At 47.8% G+C, this 17,671-nt stretch overlaps 1 protein-coding gene across 9 annotated transcripts in view; it reads left to right on the top strand.

Annotated features, from left to right (window-relative positions):
• ARHGAP22 (Rho GTPase activating protein 22) overlaps positions 1-17,671 on the top strand; it is a 203,929-nt gene that overhangs the window by 40,256 nt on the left and 146,002 nt on the right. For 2 of the 9 annotated variants that reach the window (XM_082407135.1, XM_082407133.1), the window contains exon 1: positions 6,225-6,636. The exons of 6 other annotated variants lie outside the window; for them this stretch is intronic. In XM_082407135.1, the coding sequence (XP_082263261.1) occupies positions 6,603-6,636 (34 nt within the window). In that variant the 5' untranslated portion in view covers positions 6,225-6,602. Of the gene's footprint in view, positions 1-6,223; positions 6,637-17,671 lie in introns of those variants that run through there. One more of the 9 variants, XM_082407130.1, reaches the window with a different exon arrangement.

The raw sequence follows: 17,671 nt of genomic DNA, 5'->3' as shown, positions 1-17,671 counted from the left end.
AATCACTTTGTTGTACACCTGAAACTAACACAACATTGTTAATCAACTATACTCCAATATAAAATAAAAAGTTTAAAAAACAAAATCTAGAAAGAATATTTTAAAGTCAGCATACTATAAGTTTTGTTTATAGTTTATATTTCAATTATAGGCTATAATATTTAAAATATGGGTTAATTTTTAAATTATAGGTAATAAATATGGGTAATTTAAATTTTATATATCTAAGTTATGGGTAAGGTCTTAGGGTCTAGCAGGAGGGCTTTTAGAAGGTTCGTGTGTCCTCAGGCATGGGTGATGAGGGAGACATTAAAGGTGCTAAACTCTAACTCTAGGGCTCCGAGCAGGGAGGTGACACTGAAACAGGGTCCAAAAGGATGTATCCAAGGAGGCGAAGAAAGGCAGGCAGTGAGTATATCTGGTGGGAAGGTCGGCTGTAGTAACAAAGAGGACCAACTAGGTAACAGCTCTTCTTCTCGCAACCATCTGAGATGTTTCTGGTTGACAGTAGGGCCTGGGCTCACTCAGTCATTCAGGGACCCAGACTGCGGGGCCTCTGCCCTCTTTTACACGGGGCTTCCAAGGTGGCCCCAGGAAAGGGAGGCAAACATGGAGGATTGTTGAGGGGAGGAGTTTTGTGGGCCATGCCTAGAAGTGGCCACAACATGTCTGCTGATGAACAATGCCGGGGCCCAGCCACACCAAACTGCAAGGGGGCTAGGAAATGTGGAGCATCTAGGTGTGCCCAGGAGGACGGGGAGAACAGATTTGGGTGGAGAGCAAACATCCTCTGCCCACAGCAGGGAGTCGACAGTGACTGGAGCACACAGAGCAAACCTCATAGGGGATGACCGGAGGCATGCTGGCAAATGCCTAACAACTGGCTTTCTGGAAGGAAACAAAATTGAAGTCCTGGTTATGTCAAACTGTAATCAATATCGAGGCTGCAAAGAACAAAGAGCTTTATTTGGGGGTCTTATGAATTGCAATTTGGGAGACAGATTCCAAAGAGTGTTCTGGGGAAGAGAAAGAGTCAGGGGCTTATAAAGGCAAAAGCCACAAGGCTATACTCTGACACAGGAAAAGAAATATTTGTCCTTAAGGAATAGGCTGTCATGAATTATTCTAGGGTAAGGGTCTGATAAGTATCTCGAGTTTCTAGCAGGTGTTCTGGATGTCTTCGTTAGGACAATATGTAGTTAAAAGATCAGATTCCATCTGGGCTGAGACATGCGTAAGCCGCACTTCCTCAACGGCCTCCAGGCTTCATTTTAGAGACCTCTCATAGCAATACCAACTCCACTTTTTATTTTCTTTTCACAATTGATAGCATTTGCTGATTTTCTTGGTATATTATAAATATTCCCACCACCATCAGCTTCAAACTACCAGCATAGCAGCATGATCAGTGAACAAGGAGCTGGGAAGAGATGTATAGTAGCAGCCCAGTATATAGTTGAATTAGGGTTCTTCAGAGAAACAGAACCAATCAAGGATATATATATATGTACCTCAAGGATATATAAATCGCTTGATTATATGTATATACAGTGATCTTCCTCAACTTACAATGGAGTTATGTCCCAATAAACCCATCGTTAAGTCAAAAATGCATTTAATATACCTAATCTACCGAACATCTTGGCTTAGCCTAGCCTACCTTAAACATGCTCAGAACATGTACATTAGTTGGGCAAAAATCGTCTGACACAAATTCTCTTTTATAACAAAGTGTTGAACATCTCATGTAATTTATTGAACACTGTACTGAAAGTGAAAAAACAGAATGGTTATATGGGTCTAGAATGGTTGTAAGTGTATCTGTTGTAAGTTCCTGGCCACGATCGCCTGGCTGACTGGGAGCTGTGGCTCACTGCCACTGCCCAACATCATGAGAGAGTATCATCTGGCATGTGGCTAGCCCAGGAAAAGATAAAAGTTCAAAAATTTGAAGTACAGTTTCTACTGAAAGTGTATTACTTTCACACTATCATAAAGTCAAAAAATCCTAAGTTGAACCATCATAAGTCAGGAACTGTCTGTATATATCAAGAGATTTATAACAAGGAATTGGCTCATGTAATTATACGTGAGCCAATTGGGAGGCTGAGAAGTCCCAAGATCTGTAGTTAGCAAGCTGGAGACCCAGGAGAGCCGATGTAGTTCTAGTTCGAAGGCAGGAAAAAAACCAGTGTCCCAGCTCAAGGCATTCAGGAGGAGGAGTTCCCTTCTACTCATGGGAGGGTCAGCCTTTCTGTTCTAATCAGGCCCCCAGCTGACTGGATGAGCCACCTCAGGAAGGGCAATGTGCTTTATTCCATCTACTGATTCAAATGTTAGTTTTGTCCAGGAACACCCTCACAGACACACCCAGAATAATACTTGACCAAATGTCTGGGCACCCTGTGGCCCAGTCAAGATGACATAAAAATCAACAATCATAATAGTATTTGCACCATACAGATAGGATAGAGAGAAATAATCCTAAAAATGTAGACAATAGGAAAATGTAGTAAGTAATTAGAAAGTCATGTCTGTTGAGTATGTATTGCCTTTGTTTCTAATATAGTTTATTTAATTGTAAGTTTACATAATTTAATTTCTAATGATGTCTGTGTTAAAATTACAAGATTCCTAAAAATTTAACAATCAGCTCTCGGCTATTGGGACCAGCTGGCTGGTCCAGCACACCAGTGGGATGGACAAAAGTGGTGTGCTAGGGAGCTAGAGCTTCAGCTGCCTGGCAACAGAGACTGAGAGTGCCGTAAGCAGGGAGTCAGGGGACATTGGTGCTGGTGACCACTGAGCAGGCGTCTCAGACTCAGGGCTCTGCTATCTGTATGACATCTTTGTATAAATTAGAGAAAGGCTTGCCCTTCTGGTGGCAGATCCCTCTCACCATGCTAGAACACATGGCTTTGCCAGCAGAGCCCAAACCCAGCCCTATTCCCCCTCCTACTGGATGCCTTTGTGCAGTGCACAACCTATACAACAGTACCTGTAGCTCTCATGGAGCTGTTTCATGTTGAGCCTTGAGATATAGGCCCCTTTCCACTTTCTATTTGGGAGACCGATTGGCAAACGTGTACCTCCCTCAGAAGAAGCCTCCCTCGAGGCAAGAGCAGGCAAAGACTGCTTCTGGTGGCTCCAGGCTCAAGGATATGCAATTATCTAATAAAGTAGTGGTTCTCAACCCTGGCCGCACGTTGGATCACTGGAGGAGCTTTTACACCTCCCAAGGACCAATGTCCAGACGAGTTAAATTGGAGCTGACAGGGGTGAAACAGAAGTTAGCTTTCAGAGCTCCCTAGTTTGCAGCCAAGGTTGAGAACCACTGATCTGAAGCCATCCTGGCTCTGAGCCAATGATGTTGGTGGGTGACCATCCCACCAAGAGGTGTGCATTTCTGCAAATGCCTTCTGGACAGTTCTGCCCTCCCAATCCTCTCCACTTGTCTTTCAGTGCCCAGAGGTGCCTGGCCCAGAGGAGCCCTTAGAAAATGCAGAAATTATGCAGGGCAGGGAACCGGCAAAGGGAGACCCAGGACCACGGCCGGGAGGTAGAGTGCTGTAAGGGCAGTGGGAAAGGGGGCCATCTCTCTGTCTCTACTCCTAATTGAGGCCCGTATTTCCCCTCCTTGGCTTCGGATTCCTGCCTGTGTAAGAGGAGTGGGGCAGTTCCTTCAAATAAAAGCTTACTCAGGAGGCCACCATATTCAGCAGATTCCCTTGCTCTGCTCTTGTCCTCACCCCACCCTCCCTCCTGGTGGCCTCAGAGGGAGCTGGAAGTAACAGAGTGCTGTGGTGCAGGGTTTGTAAACTTCAGGAAGGAGGGGGTGCTAATGTCCCTTCCAGCTGGAACCCATGGATCCCTTCATCCGAAGAAGTACTGGGAACGTGGTCTGAGGGCATAGAGAAGGAAAGAGCTAGCTTGCCCCCGTCCCATGCCCCCCACCATTCTCTGGTGCAGAGTTCAGATTAGCTCCTGCCCTTTTCCCAGCTTCACTCTGGGCTTGAGCTTAGAGCCAATGTGGTTTTGCCCATTTCCAATGCTGATCCCCGGAAAAGCAGATGGGTAAGCTCAGCAGCTAAATATCATCCAGGGGAACAGCTGCACAGAAAAAGCTCCCGGGAGTGGTTTCTTAACCAAAACAAGTGTGAGTGGACCCAAACTAAGTCTTCAGGGTATTTTTCCTGCCTCTGGCTTGGAAGTGGTCCAGGCTGCATTACTCACAGGCCTTCGTGATTGCTCAAGATGTTGTCAGTGGCCATGGGACCTCCCTCTGTGACCCTGAGGTGACTTGAGGTTTTCCAGCTCTGTATCTCTCCTCTCCTGCTAGATGGCCTCTGTTCCAGCCTGATCTGACCTTTACCTAGGCCCAAAAAAACAGGAGGGCGATTCTGTCATTTCAGTGGTGTTTCTCGAATCTGCCCATCAAGCCAATATTCCTCGTGGGGTTCCTGGCCTGAGTCCAACCTGAGGCTCAGGGCTGGGCGTGCAGAAGGGGCATTGGGCAGTCTGAGGGACACAGATAAGAGCCCTGAGGAAGTGCTTACTGGCTCTCCTTCTGGAGGTAGAATCAGGACAGTTTCATGGGAGACTTGCTTAGAATGATCAGACTTCTGCGGCTGAAACACACACTCCAGAGAGAAGGAACTGGGAGCACACAGGAGCAGGGGCTGTGCATGCATACGGTTGTGTGTAGCATTAGCAAGAGAGGTCACAGAGGAAACCATGGCCAGTACCATAAAAGGCCTTGAATGTTATAGCAAACTTACTTATGCTTATTCATCCCTTCTGAGGAGTAGCTGAGGGCCAGAGTAAGTGACTGGATGCTAAGTAAGACAGTTTTGTCTCCAGGGATTCTGCTCTCTCCCTTTACCCTGGCGATTTGACCTACCACATCCTGGTAAGTCCTTAACCTCTCCCATCCTCCCCTCCTCTCCATAGTCCAGATCCTGTCCTTCCCAGCACGGACAGCTGCAGTGGACCCCTCAGCCTCTGGACCCTCTTCCTTTCCAGCTACTAGAGTTGATTACACATCAGTCCGCCATTTGGGGACCAGCGGACATAGCGGCACTATGAAGATTAGGGTGGGAGCATGGCCGTTCAAAGCAGAGAGGTCCCTGTTCAAATCCCTCATCTTCCACCTATTAAGAGGATCACACAGTACCCAGGCCCAAAGAACCCAGCGCCAGGCACAAATGCCTGACAGGGCACATGGGGTGATTTCAGGGGCACAAAGTCTGGTCCTCACCATCTAACAAGTTCACTGAGGGCTCTCAAGCCGGGAACGTTCGCAGGAAGTGGTTGGAATCAGGGTACTTAGACTGGCATCACAGAGAAGCATAAGATGTAGAGACAGCCTGGGTTCAGGTCCCAGCCCTGACAGGATTGTGTGACTCTGGGCAAGATATTTAACATTTCTGTGCCTTATTTTCTTCATCTGAAAAGCCATGATAAAGGCTTCCCTGCCTTAGGGAATTTGAAAATTAAATGAGATACTGAATATAAAGCACCAACCTCAAGGGCACATAGTAGGCCCCTAATAAATGAGAACGGTTACTGTGATTGCATTTCTTGGGCAATTTTTAGGATCTTGAGTCTGAACCTCCCAAAATTCCCCACCGTACACTCTTTAGAACTGTACTAGTATTAAACAGAAACATGGCAGTTAGCAGAGATTTCACTACCCAGTGAACAGTTTTTGAGATCCTACTTACTATGTGCAAGCCCTGAACTAAGTGCTTCACCGCATTCTTATTCCTTTCACCTTATTAAGGTGGCAAAAAATGAACATCCCTAACCGGCTTTGCTGGACCAGTCCCCTGAGGCTCTGAATATGCCAAAGCTGCACGCTCCTTCTAAGACACACCTGTCTTTCCACAGTTGGAACTGTCATAGACGGCCTCCTGGGCCCTCCTGGCAGGAAACATCCGGCAGAGCAGGTCCCCAGTGGACGGACCCTGGAGGGATCCTTGGCCCGCCCGGGCCTCGGCCACCCGCTGCCCAACCGCCGGGCCTTGGCAGGGCGTGCGGGACCCCGGGCGGCCAGAGGCCGTGCATTTCCTGCAGCCTCTTGGTGGCTCCAGCCAGTGGCGTGCACCCCCGACAGGCCCTCCCCGTGCAGAGGGCGGATCCGAGCTCGGAGCCCGCCCGCCCTCTGGGACCATCGGACCAGCTGGGACCGCGCGCTCCGCCCGGCTCCTCCCTCCCCGCCCTCCTCTCGCCTCCGCCCCGACCCGCCGGCCAGCTCCGCTCTGGGATGGGCTGTGCCGCGTGCGCCCCGGCCAGGCGGAGGGACAGTCAGGCCTTCCCGCCCTGGCCCGGTGATTGATCAGCAGCAGTTACTGAGCCTCTTAATGGTTCGCTTGGGTGGGAATTAATTCTGAGATGGATAAATAATGCACTGAGGTTTACATAGTCCAAGGCAAGCCGTCGGTCCAGAGCCAGGAAAGGCAGCCGAGGGAGCCTCGCTGGTGACGCCAGCGGCCATGGGGGCCCGAGCGGGGCATGAGGGGCAACTGGGCCAGAGGAAGAGAAAAGGGAAGTGGATGACAGCATGATCGGCCCAGCGATTCCGTCCAGGAGGCGGCAGGAACATGCTGAGCCCAAAGATGAGGCAAGCCAGGAGGGGTAAGTCCAACTTCCTGAGGCGGATCTGGACACAGTGTGCGTGCGTCTGTTGGCCGATGGGCGTGGATACTCAGCTGGCTGCCACGCTGGGGTCAGATGGGGCAGGCGTTCTGGAGGCATCTTGATGACTGACAGCCCTCTCTAGTGACGCTCCTGGGGTCTGTGGGGGGTCACACCTGAGACTGCCAAAGGGCGATGGCCAGCTTATTGCCCCAGTGGGTGTGCAGGCTTCACCCCACATTCCATGTTTTACAGAGTCCCTGGCTTGCCCAAAGTGACCGGGTGACAACTCTGGTAAAAGTTTAGTTTTCTACTAAAAGGGAAATGCTGAATGCTCAAGATTTGCCCTAGCCGCCAAGACAAAAGTAGCCCTCACTAGGAAGGGCAATGCCCTGGCTTCTCCAGACAGCCAGGTCCCAGTGAAGGTCTTCATTCTGGCTACCGGGAGGCCGCTCTGCAGAGCCTGCAGGAGCTGCCACAGCTGGGCTGCAGGAAGCAACCCCTCAGGCAGGCAGGGGCTCTCTCCGGGAGAACTCCCAGGAAGCAGAAGGGCCTGGAGTCGTGGGTGTTGGGGGTGTCTAGAGATAAGTAAGAGATGCGAGTCGGGAGAGCCTTGCAGGGGTGATCCTGCAGCCCTGGGCTGGCGCCCCAACCAGGCTGCGGCCCTGCAGAACGGCCTGGGGCCTCAGGACAAGTCTTGGGGCTAGGGACAGCATCTCCCTGGACAGTAACTTCTTGGCCAGTGCAAGTGTCATTTTAGATGAGAGCATCTCTGTTTTAAGAAAATAGAATGTGTCCTTCCATGTGGCCAGTGTTTGTGGAGGGCTGAGCCTCCCTTGTGAGCAAGGAGCACGAGGAGGGTGGTTTGGAGGTGGGTGGAGCTTCTGCCTGGGGAGCTTGGAAACAGTGCTTGCCTCACCCAAGTGTTTGTGTATTTGAGGCAGGAACCCTCCAGGCTCTTGTGAGCTCACGGGCACACACCCATCTCATTAGCACGCTGCAGGCATTTGGATGACTTTCCTGGGCAGGCTGGCCCTCTAGAGTGTAGTCAGAGCCCCTCCATGGGGTGCTCGGAATGGGCTGTCACCTGTGGGCCCCAGTGGGCAAAGGAGGACTGTGCATGGCTCTGCTCAGGGGTAGTAGTACCGCCTGGTGACGGTGCAAGGGGTGGGCTGGGCCAGGCTCTCTAAGAGAGCTTGGGTCCCCTCTCCCACTCCTGTCTAAAATGCTGGCCACACTTGGCTATTGAGCACGCGACGTGTGATTAATCCAAACTGAGAAAAATACACACTAGATTTTGATGACTTGGAAAAAAAGAACGTAAAATATCTCAATGATTATTTTACATTGGTCACCTGCTGAAGTGACAATACTTTGGATATATTGGGTTAAATAAAATATGGATTAGAATTCATTTCACCTGTTTTTTCTTTTACTTGCTTCTAATGCAGCTACTAGAACATTTACTATTACATACGTGGCTCACATTATCTTTCTGTTGGATGGGGCTGGTCTAGAAAGAAACCAGTGCTTTGCAACGGGGTCTCAGGAAGCCTGCCTTTGAAATCTCAAACTTCTTAAAAACATTTGTTCTGGGTCAGTGGTTTTCAACCGGGAGCTATTTTGCCCCTTGGGGGACATTTGTGGATGTCTGGAGACATTTTGGTTGTTCCAGCGAAGGAGTGCTACTGGCATCTAGCGGATATAGGCTGGGCTGCTGCTAAACATCCTGCAATGCAGAGGACAGTTCCCACAGCAAAGAATTCTCCCGCTCCAAATGTCAATAGCGCTAAGGTTGAGAACCCCTCTAGTAGATGATATTATCTTGTAGGATATGTTAAAAGATAAAGTTTATGGTGCTATATATCAGATATTTATAAGATAATCATTTACCCATAAAAATACATGATCATAAACCATGACAAGGAGTATTCTAAGAGCATAAGAACGTATACTACAAATGAAGCTTCCAGAGGAAGCAAGTGGTGCTTGAGCTGTGAGCTGAAGAATGGTGGGGCTACCTAGGCAAAGGGTGGTGGAGGGAGGAGGCCACGTTTCAGGCAGCGATCGGCACGTGCAGATGCTGTGGGAGGGGAGGGGCACACAGGGCCAGGAGGCTGGGGCTGGACACCAGGTCAGGAGTCAGATCACGCAGGGACATTTCTGGAGGAATACAGGCCAAAATTATATGTGAATGCCTCTAAGAAATTGGGCTCTGGTAGAAGGAAGACCTTTCCTCAAAATTCATCACCCTCTGCACCTTTCAGGAGTTGGGCAAGCTACATGTCATAAACCCAGCCTGTCTATAGGATACAGATCACAGGCCCTGGTATCCACACACTGCCTTGTCCAGACTGCTCCAGACGATACGTATTGCAGACATACTTCCAGACTACACCACCACCTGGGTACAATGGGTTGAGTGAAAAAGACCTGGGGTCACTTTCTGGAATAGTTAATAAAACCAGCCCCTGTCAGCTGGCTCAGAAGCCTTTGCTGCTCTGCAGATAGGGGTTTCCCAAGGACTCTTCCCCAGGGTCATGTTAGCTGTTAATTTCCTGGAAGGTCCCCATCCAGGCCAGCCCTGAGAGAGCCGGCAAAGCCTACCATCATCCTAAAGCTGTCCCATGGAGGGGGAGATGTCAAGATTGAGAACCTTCCAGGAGAAACCCTACTGTCGCTTACCTGCAAATAAAACTAAGTTTGGTCAATCTGAGCTCAACTTCCAAGAAGTAGTTAGAGGCAGATGAGGCAGGTGTTGTACACACACACACACACACACACACACACACACACAGCAGAGGACAATAATAATTCAAAAAAGTAGGGAGGCACCCAAACCAGCTGGAAATGTCTCAAAACAGGCCAGTAAATTCAAACAGTGTGCTTGCTTTTACGTGCATCACACAATTTAGACTGATTTGGGAAAGTGGTCCAGATTGGTTCATACCAGCTCACACTGGCCATTAATACTGTGATTCTAGCTTGCTATTGCCTGCTTAGGACCAGTTCAGACTCACCCTAGCTCGTCATGGCCTGTGGAAGCCAGACCAGGCCATTTGGACCCAGGTGTGGTTGGCTCTGCCCCACTCAGCTCCTGCCTGACTCCCAGGGTCCCGTCCAGGGAGCCTTTGCTGATGCCACGCCTGGCAAACTCTAACTCTACTGAGAATTGTTGATATATTTCCAGAGTGGGAATGCAAGAGACAGGTCACCCCACCCCTGCCAGTTTTCCCAGGAGAAAAATAAGATAAATTTACTAAAACTCCATGAATTTATCACACAGTGGAGCAAGTCACAAGTGCACATGTTCTGTGACACTGTAAAAATTGCAATTTATTTTTTAAGATAGAAAATAAAAACATAAGATTGGCACCCTCTGTCCTGGGAGCAACGTGGGTAGTTATCCAGGGTGAGGAAGGGCAGCGGAGCCCCAAGCCATAAGCTCATGCCCATCACCAGATTCTGTGAGGGGAACCGGGTTCATCCCCATCTGTCCAGGCCATAGTCAGAACAAAGGCCCAAAATACTTGACCCTGATGCTACCGCAGCCTGCTGGGATTGCTCCCTTTCCTGAAATCCACTGACCCAGGGTCTGCTTCTTCAAAGATTTGTGTATTCCCCCAATCTTGATTGAGGCCTCCTCTGTGCCCGTTAGCACTGCCCAAAATAAAGGTTTATTGATCTGGTCTTGCCCTGTTCCACAAGGATAAGTGTTTTACCTCCCAAAGAGCTCTTGACTCTGCCTGTCTCACTCAATCTCATGTTATCATCCCAGCCATCATCATTTCTAGCCTGTGGCAATAACACTCTGCCTCACCCCACCCGCTCCCATCCATTCTCCATTCCAAAGCCAGAGCCATCTTTTCAAACGTAAATCCAGCCTGTACCCACCTCCGGCCTCCTCCTCCAGCCCCAGCTTGGAATCCTTTGGTTGGCTTCCCCATCGCTCTTTGGGTTAAAATCCTAAGTCCTTACCATGGCCCGTAAGGCCCCTCTTACAGTCTAGCCACTGGCCAAACCTCCAGCCTCCTCTCACTCTCCAAGCTCCAGCCACACTGGCCTTCTTCCCATTCCTCAACTGTTCCATGGGCCTCCTACCACAGGGCTTTGGCACCCTGATTCCCCAGCTGGAATGCCTCCTTCTGTCTGTCTGTCTGTCTGTCTGTCTCTCTCTCTCTCACACACACACACACTTCTTAACTCCTATTCACCCTCCAGTTCTCAGCTCAAGTGTCGCCAGCCAAGGAAGTGCTCCCACACACCCCAGTCTAAACTGGGTCCTCTGCTCCGTGCTCTCCTTTCCTTTGTAGCACTTACCTTGGGTTGTAGTTGTACACTCCTGAGTGTGACTATTTGGTGAATAACTGTCACTCCGCTAGACTGTGTGCTCCAGGAGAGCAGGGGCCATTTCTGGTTTTGAATATCATTATACCCCAAAGCCAGACATCTGGTAGGTACTCAATACATTTATGTTGAATGAATGAATGAGTGACTGAGTGGCTTAATAGCAGAGAAAGCATTAGCCTGGAACGCTGAAGCACTGTCTCTGGACCTAACTGGTCCAGGTCCTTAGGAAAGTCAGCCCTCCCTTGATTGATTTATATGTTGCAAATATTTTCCCAATTTGTTGCTTGCCCTTTACTTTTTTTTTTTTTTAATTAATTAATTTTTAAAAAAATTTTTGTCTGTGTTGGGTCTTCGTTTCTGTACGAGGGCTTTCTCTAGTTGCGGCAAGCGGAGGCCACTCCTCATCGCGGTGCGCGGGCCTCTCACCATCGCGGCCTCTCTTGTTGCGGAGCACAGGCTCCAGACGCGCGGGCTCAGTAGTTGTGGCTCACGGGCCTAGTTGCTCTGGGGCATGTGGGATCTTCCCAGACCAGGGCTCGAACCTGTGTCCCCTGCATTAGCAGGCAGATTCTCAACCACTGCGCCACCAGAGAAGCCCCCTTTACTTTTATATCAAGGGCTTTTTTCCCCCAGATGTATATAAGTTTTTAATTTTTATGTCATCAACCTATCAATATTTTCTTTTAGAGTTTCTGCCTTTGTTTAGAATATTTCAAAATAAAATTGATGTTGTGATTAAGGAGGCTCCTTCTTTTAAAGGAGATCATTAGCCTGATGAGCAAAGCTCCAGTAGCTTGAGCTATTTTCCTTCATAGGAGTATCAATGTCTTAGAAGCCCTGATGAATGTGCAGAGCCTGGTCAATACTCTAGGGATACAGAGAGAAAGCTCTATGAGTGAGATGAAGTACTTTCACTGGCCTTATTTTTCTTGATTTTCCCACAAGTAAGCAAACCAACATTTATTGTGTGCCCTCCGTGCTCCAGACATTTCCATTGTACTTATTTAATTCTCATGACTACACTATGATGAGGCATCATTATTCCCATTTCAACAGATGTGGAAGGAGAATTGTGGGTACCCTGCCACCAAGTGGTGGAATTCATATTCATGTCTATCCAGTGCTGAGGCCTATGCCCTCTCCCTAACCCAGCACAGGGATTCACACTATCCAAACACCACTGCAGGTGGCCCTGCATGTCTCCAGGAGAGCTATAAATTCTTTGAGTAATAAAATGCAGTGTGATTTTTAAGAAGATGCCCACTGCCTGTGAATACATGAAAATTAGATTTGAACAATTGTTGGAATATTTAAGGTTGAATTATTGATACATAGTAGAACACTAAGCAAATTAAAAGGCAAGCCAGTTATGAACTCCAGGGAAAACAAAAAGTGGTGCACAAAATATTACAGTATACTACATAGCTCAGCTGGGACTAGCAATTACGTAGTACTAATAATGCAAATTCTGCATATTGATCCAACTAAAAATACACTGGGAGGATGGAGTGGGTGCTTATGTGTGATGGGGACAGGAGAGTGAAATAAATAAAATCCTCATCTTCCATAGAGATCAATAGATAACATTTAAAATGGAAAAAATCAAGAAGTGATTCAGCATAAAAACAGACCATAAATTAATGGAGCAAAATAGAGAGCCCAGAAATAAACCCATGTATATGTAGTCAATTAATTTACAACAAAGGAGCCAGCAATATACAACGGACAGTATATGGAAAGGACAGTCTCTTCAATAAATGGTGTTGGGAAAGCTGGACAGTCACAAGCAAAAGAATGAAACTGGACCCCTATCTTTCACCATACACAAAAATCAACTCAAAATGGATGAAAGACTTGAACATAAGACCTGAAACCACAAAACTCCTAGAAGAAAACGTATGGGGTTGTCTCTGACATCAGTGGTGGCAATCATTTTTTGGATTAGACACAAAAAGCAAAGGAAAGGAAAACAAAAATAAACAAGTGGGACTACCTCAAACTAAAAAGCTTCTGCATAGCAAAGGGAGCCACCAACAAAATGAAAAGAAACAGAATGGGAGAAAATATCTCCAAATCATATATCCGATAAGGGGTTAATATCCAAAATATACAAAGAACTCATACAACTCAATAGCAAAAAAGAAACAGATTAAAAAATAGGCAGAAGAACTGAATAGACATTTTTGCAAAAGAAGATACACAAATATCCAAGAGGTACATGAAAATGTGTCACTAATCATCAGGGAAATGCAAATCAAAAACCAGATCGAGATATCACATCATAACTGTTGGAATGGCTACTATCGAAAAGACAATAGATAACAAATATTGGCAAGGATGTGGAGAAAAGGGAGCTCTTGTACACTGTAAATTCGTGCAGTCACTATGAAAAACAGTATGGCGGTTCCTCAAAAAATTAAAAATAGAATTGCCATATGACCCAGCAATTCCACTTCTGGGTATATATCTAAAAGAAATGAAAACAGGATCTCAAGAGATATCTGTACTCTCTTGTTTATTGCAGCATTATCCATAATAGCCAAGACATGGAAACAACCTAAGTGTCAATCAACTGATGAATGGATAAAGAAAATGTTATATATAAAAACATATATATATATGAATAGTTTCCAGCCATGAGGAAGAAGGAAATCCTGCCACTTGTGACAACATGGATGGACCTTGAGGACATTATGCTAAGTGAAATAAGCCACACAAAGAAAGACAAATACTGCATAGTATTACTTATATGTAGAATCTAATAACAAAAACAGAAAAAGCAAACATAGAAACAAAAAGTAGAAAGTGGTTGCCGGGGCTGGGAGGTGGCAGAAATAGGGAGAAATTGGTAAAAGCGTACAAACTTTCAGTTATAAGATGAATAAGATCTGAGGATCTAATGTATAACATGGTAACTATAGTTGATAACCTTGTATTGTATCATTGAAATGTGCTAAGAGAGTAGAACTTAAATGTTCTCGCACACACAAAAAAGATAAATATGTGAGTTGATGCATGTGTTAATTAACTAGATGAGGGTAATGAAGAAAAAGTGAAAGAAAGAAATAGCGATAAATAAACACTATTTGGAAATGTGGAGGTAGGGACTTCCCTGGTGGTCCAGTGGTTAAGAATCCACCTGCCAGTGCAGGGGACACGGGTTTGAGCCCTGGTCCGGGAAGATCCCACATGCTGCGGGGCAACCATGCCCGTGTGCCACAACTACTAAAGCCCGAGCACTCTAGAGCCCACGTGTCACAACTACTAAGCCCCCGTGCTGCAACTACTGAAGCCCGTGCACCTAGAGCCCATGCTCCGCAACAAGAGAAGCCACCGCAATAAAAAAAAAAAAAAAGAAATGTAGAGGTAAATACCAAAGGAGCCAACTGAAGTGGCTGCCTCTGGGGGCTGGGGAAGGGAGGGGGTGGGAGAGCAGGAACCTGCCAGGTCTCACCCTAAAGCTTGCAGGGCTATGTGAGGTGTGGTCAAGAAGTGATAGACTGGAGGTCGCCTGACCTCATACCAGTTCACACTGGAAGATTGTTCAGAGGGAAGTTTCTGCTCTTAAGGGGTGACCATGGGATTCATAGGCCTCCTCTGATTGCTTGGTTCTGAATAGTGTGGCCTTCCCGAATATGCCCATGGTCATCCCATGCTGCCCCCGCCCAGGCTTGTCAGGTGCTCTGAGGGCTCCCTAAAACAGACCACCGCTAGGGCCCTGAGCGTGGGACAGCAAAGGGCCAGTAACCTAATTAGGTGATATGGCATCTGCTTTGCCTGAGATGCAGAGAGAATCTAAATTCTCTGAAGAATTTAGACCCAGAGGCACATGCACTTGGCCAACCGTGAGCCTGCTACGCAGGAAGGCAGTGAAGGGATCAGGTGATGCGGCAGGGAGAACAGACCCATCCCACATCCAGGTAGGGCTCTCAACAGGGGAGTGATGTGTCTGGACAGAGCGTTAGACAATGGTGCTGGCTGCACTGTGGGCAGTGGGTCTCCAGAGAGTGACCCTGAGGGCAGGGAGAAAAGAGATAGATGTTCAGTAAATGCTGTGGGATTGATGGTGTTTCCTATCTGCCATCTGCAGAGGGCGTGAGGGGACAGCAGGACCGTTGTCAGAGCACATCTACTGAGAGCATTCAGCCACTGCCAGGCAGGTTCCCCTGCTTCTGGACACACCCCAGCCCCAGACCACCAGTCCTTCTGCTGCCACCGAGGCTCTTGTACTAGGAGATGAAGGTGGCAGTTTGTGTCCTGTGAACCCAGGCCTCCTCCCTCCTCCTGCCTCTCCTCCCAGATACCAGCTGATGGGAAAACTGAGTTCTTCCGTGGGAGATACCCAGAGTCCATAACCCAGCACTCTTAGACACTCAGGATATAAGGCACTTCCAGATGCTGGGCTCCAGGAACTCCAGGCTGGACTTTTGGCCCCAGAGAACTGAAGACTTGTCCGTGACCTTCACGTTTGCAGACAAGAATAAATGATTTATTTGCAAGACAGACCTGAGCTGGGTTAGACCTAGACTGGGTGAGCTGCCTTGGGCTCCCCCAACCAAGGCAGCCAGGGACCTGCCTGACTGCTGAAATCATCAACAGCCTCCATGATTACTTAACCAAGGGTGGAGAATGTATTGATCTAAGCTAATGGCCGGTAGGCAGGCAGAAATGAAATTTATAATCAATATTGAATTACATCGACTCCACTGATCCCTGGCTCCTGGTGAATGGCTTGCTAATCTGAACAGGAGCAGAGGCAGCAAACCTAGGGCCAGCTGCTCCCAGACGAGGTCCAATAGAGGGAACAGAGGCCTCCCAAGGCCTCAGCCTGCAGCAAAGAGAAACAGTACTCACCACCGTTCATCCTTTCAGCGCTTCTCTGTTTACAAAGCACTTTCAAAGTGTCATTCATTTCTTCCTCACCATGGTCTAGGAAGTGGATAAGATTTGTATTTTGCTCTCATTTTATGTGGAAACCTGGGGCTCCAAGAGGCTAAAGAGCCTACAAATCCTGTGCCCTTTCCATGACCTCAGTTGGCCTCTCCACTCCCACCACCAAACTAGGAAAAGTAGGAAAACTACATTCCCTGTTTCCTGCTCCTACTTGCGTTCCTCTGATTACAGGAGTAGAATCAGTGATCTTGTGCCCTTAAACCTTTCATCATGTGGAAACAGGCCATGGGTAGGAGAAATCCTGCTGACAGATTTCTTCCAGCCCAGGAGGATCATCTGTAGAGGCACAAGGTCTCTTGGATTTGATCTTTCCCATCTTCTTTGAACTTGAGGATTCCTGTCTTATGTCCACTCATTCATTCAGCAAGCATTTGAGAGGCTCTCTGCTACATTCCAGGAATCAAGCATGAGGAGGGCACCCTCTCTGGCCATGAGAAGCTCACAAATCAACACAGAGATTTGAGAGGCATGTGTCCGGCCAGAAGTGTGTGCCATCTATGGGGTGGCATAATGGATGGCAGTCAAGCCCCTGCTTTGGGAACCTGCTAGAGGAGTCTTCACATAGTAGGAAACGGCTGCACCAACACTTCAAGAGTGTCAGGGCTCATCAGGCGGGCAAGCACAGAGGTGCAGTTGTCTGGCACAAAATGGCCTTTGTGGGGACCAGTCGTTGATCTGGAAAGAGTGGGGTGTGTGGTATGAGTGGGAAGTGAAGCTGGAGACCTGACTGCACACAGGCTCACAGAGGCCTTCTCATCTTCCCGACTTCATACCCATGTCGATAATGGCTAAAGCATAGCCTCTTTAAAGGAGTTCCAGCAAGAGGTCCAGCCTGTGGATAGAGGTTAGATGACGTCCATCAGGCTTGTCTTTCTCAAAGAAAGGGGTTTTTCATTAGTCTTGGTAGGAAGGGGTTAGGGTTTGGTCTGTTCTAGGGCAGGGACATGGGTCCTGTGAGAGTCAGGGTTAAGAGCCTGAGAGCCAGACTTTCTGGGTTTAACCCCATGCTCTCTCATCCTGCATGTCTTCCTGTTCCATCTGCTGGGCACACCCTTTCTCCCTCCCCGCCTTCCATAGTGTAGGGGAGGAAAAACTTTTCCTCTACCCTCTTAAGTTCTGTCCCTGAGGCCTGCTAATTAAATTGCTAAAAGATTAACAGGAGAAAAGACGTATAAATTTTATTGATAGTTTTAAGTGTATGGGCAGGTGCTTTATACAAAAGAGGCAGTTAAACCCAGGGTCAGTAAACTGTGGGAAGGTGATGAGGAAAAGTATGGTAGATAAGGGTTGTTTAGTAAGGTTCATTATGCAGACTCAAGTCGTCTCCTGATGATAAGAATCTCATTCTCCTTTTCCTGGTACAGGACTTGCAAGGCACCTTTACAAAGGGAAATTTATGCCCTGCTTTTGAGCAGAAAGGGGGCAGGAAAAGAGCTCTTCCTGTGTGCTGTTTCTCAGTTGCCTTCAGCTCAAAATAATCAATATGCCAAAGTGGCATATTTGGGGGTGGCATAACCTGATCCCTTTTAACAGCTTACTCCATTCTTTCATCCAGCTTCAGCCTCACTTCTGGACTCCCAACCTCCCAGCCTGACTTCCTTGCTGCTGCCTTCACACTCTCATTTCCCTTTATATGTGCCGAGATGACAGACTCTTGTATTTGGATGTCTCTGTTCTCCCTTTACTTGTACCACGGCAGGCACGTGCCTTTCATTTCCATACCCCAGTGGCT

The sequence above is a fragment of the Balaenoptera borealis genome (assembly GCF_965194805.1).
Source record: "Balaenoptera borealis genome assembly, chromosome: 10".
Lineage (NCBI taxonomy): Eukaryota > Metazoa > Chordata > Mammalia > Artiodactyla > Balaenopteridae > Balaenoptera > Balaenoptera borealis.
This window is presented reverse-complemented; position numbering and strand designations above follow the sequence as displayed.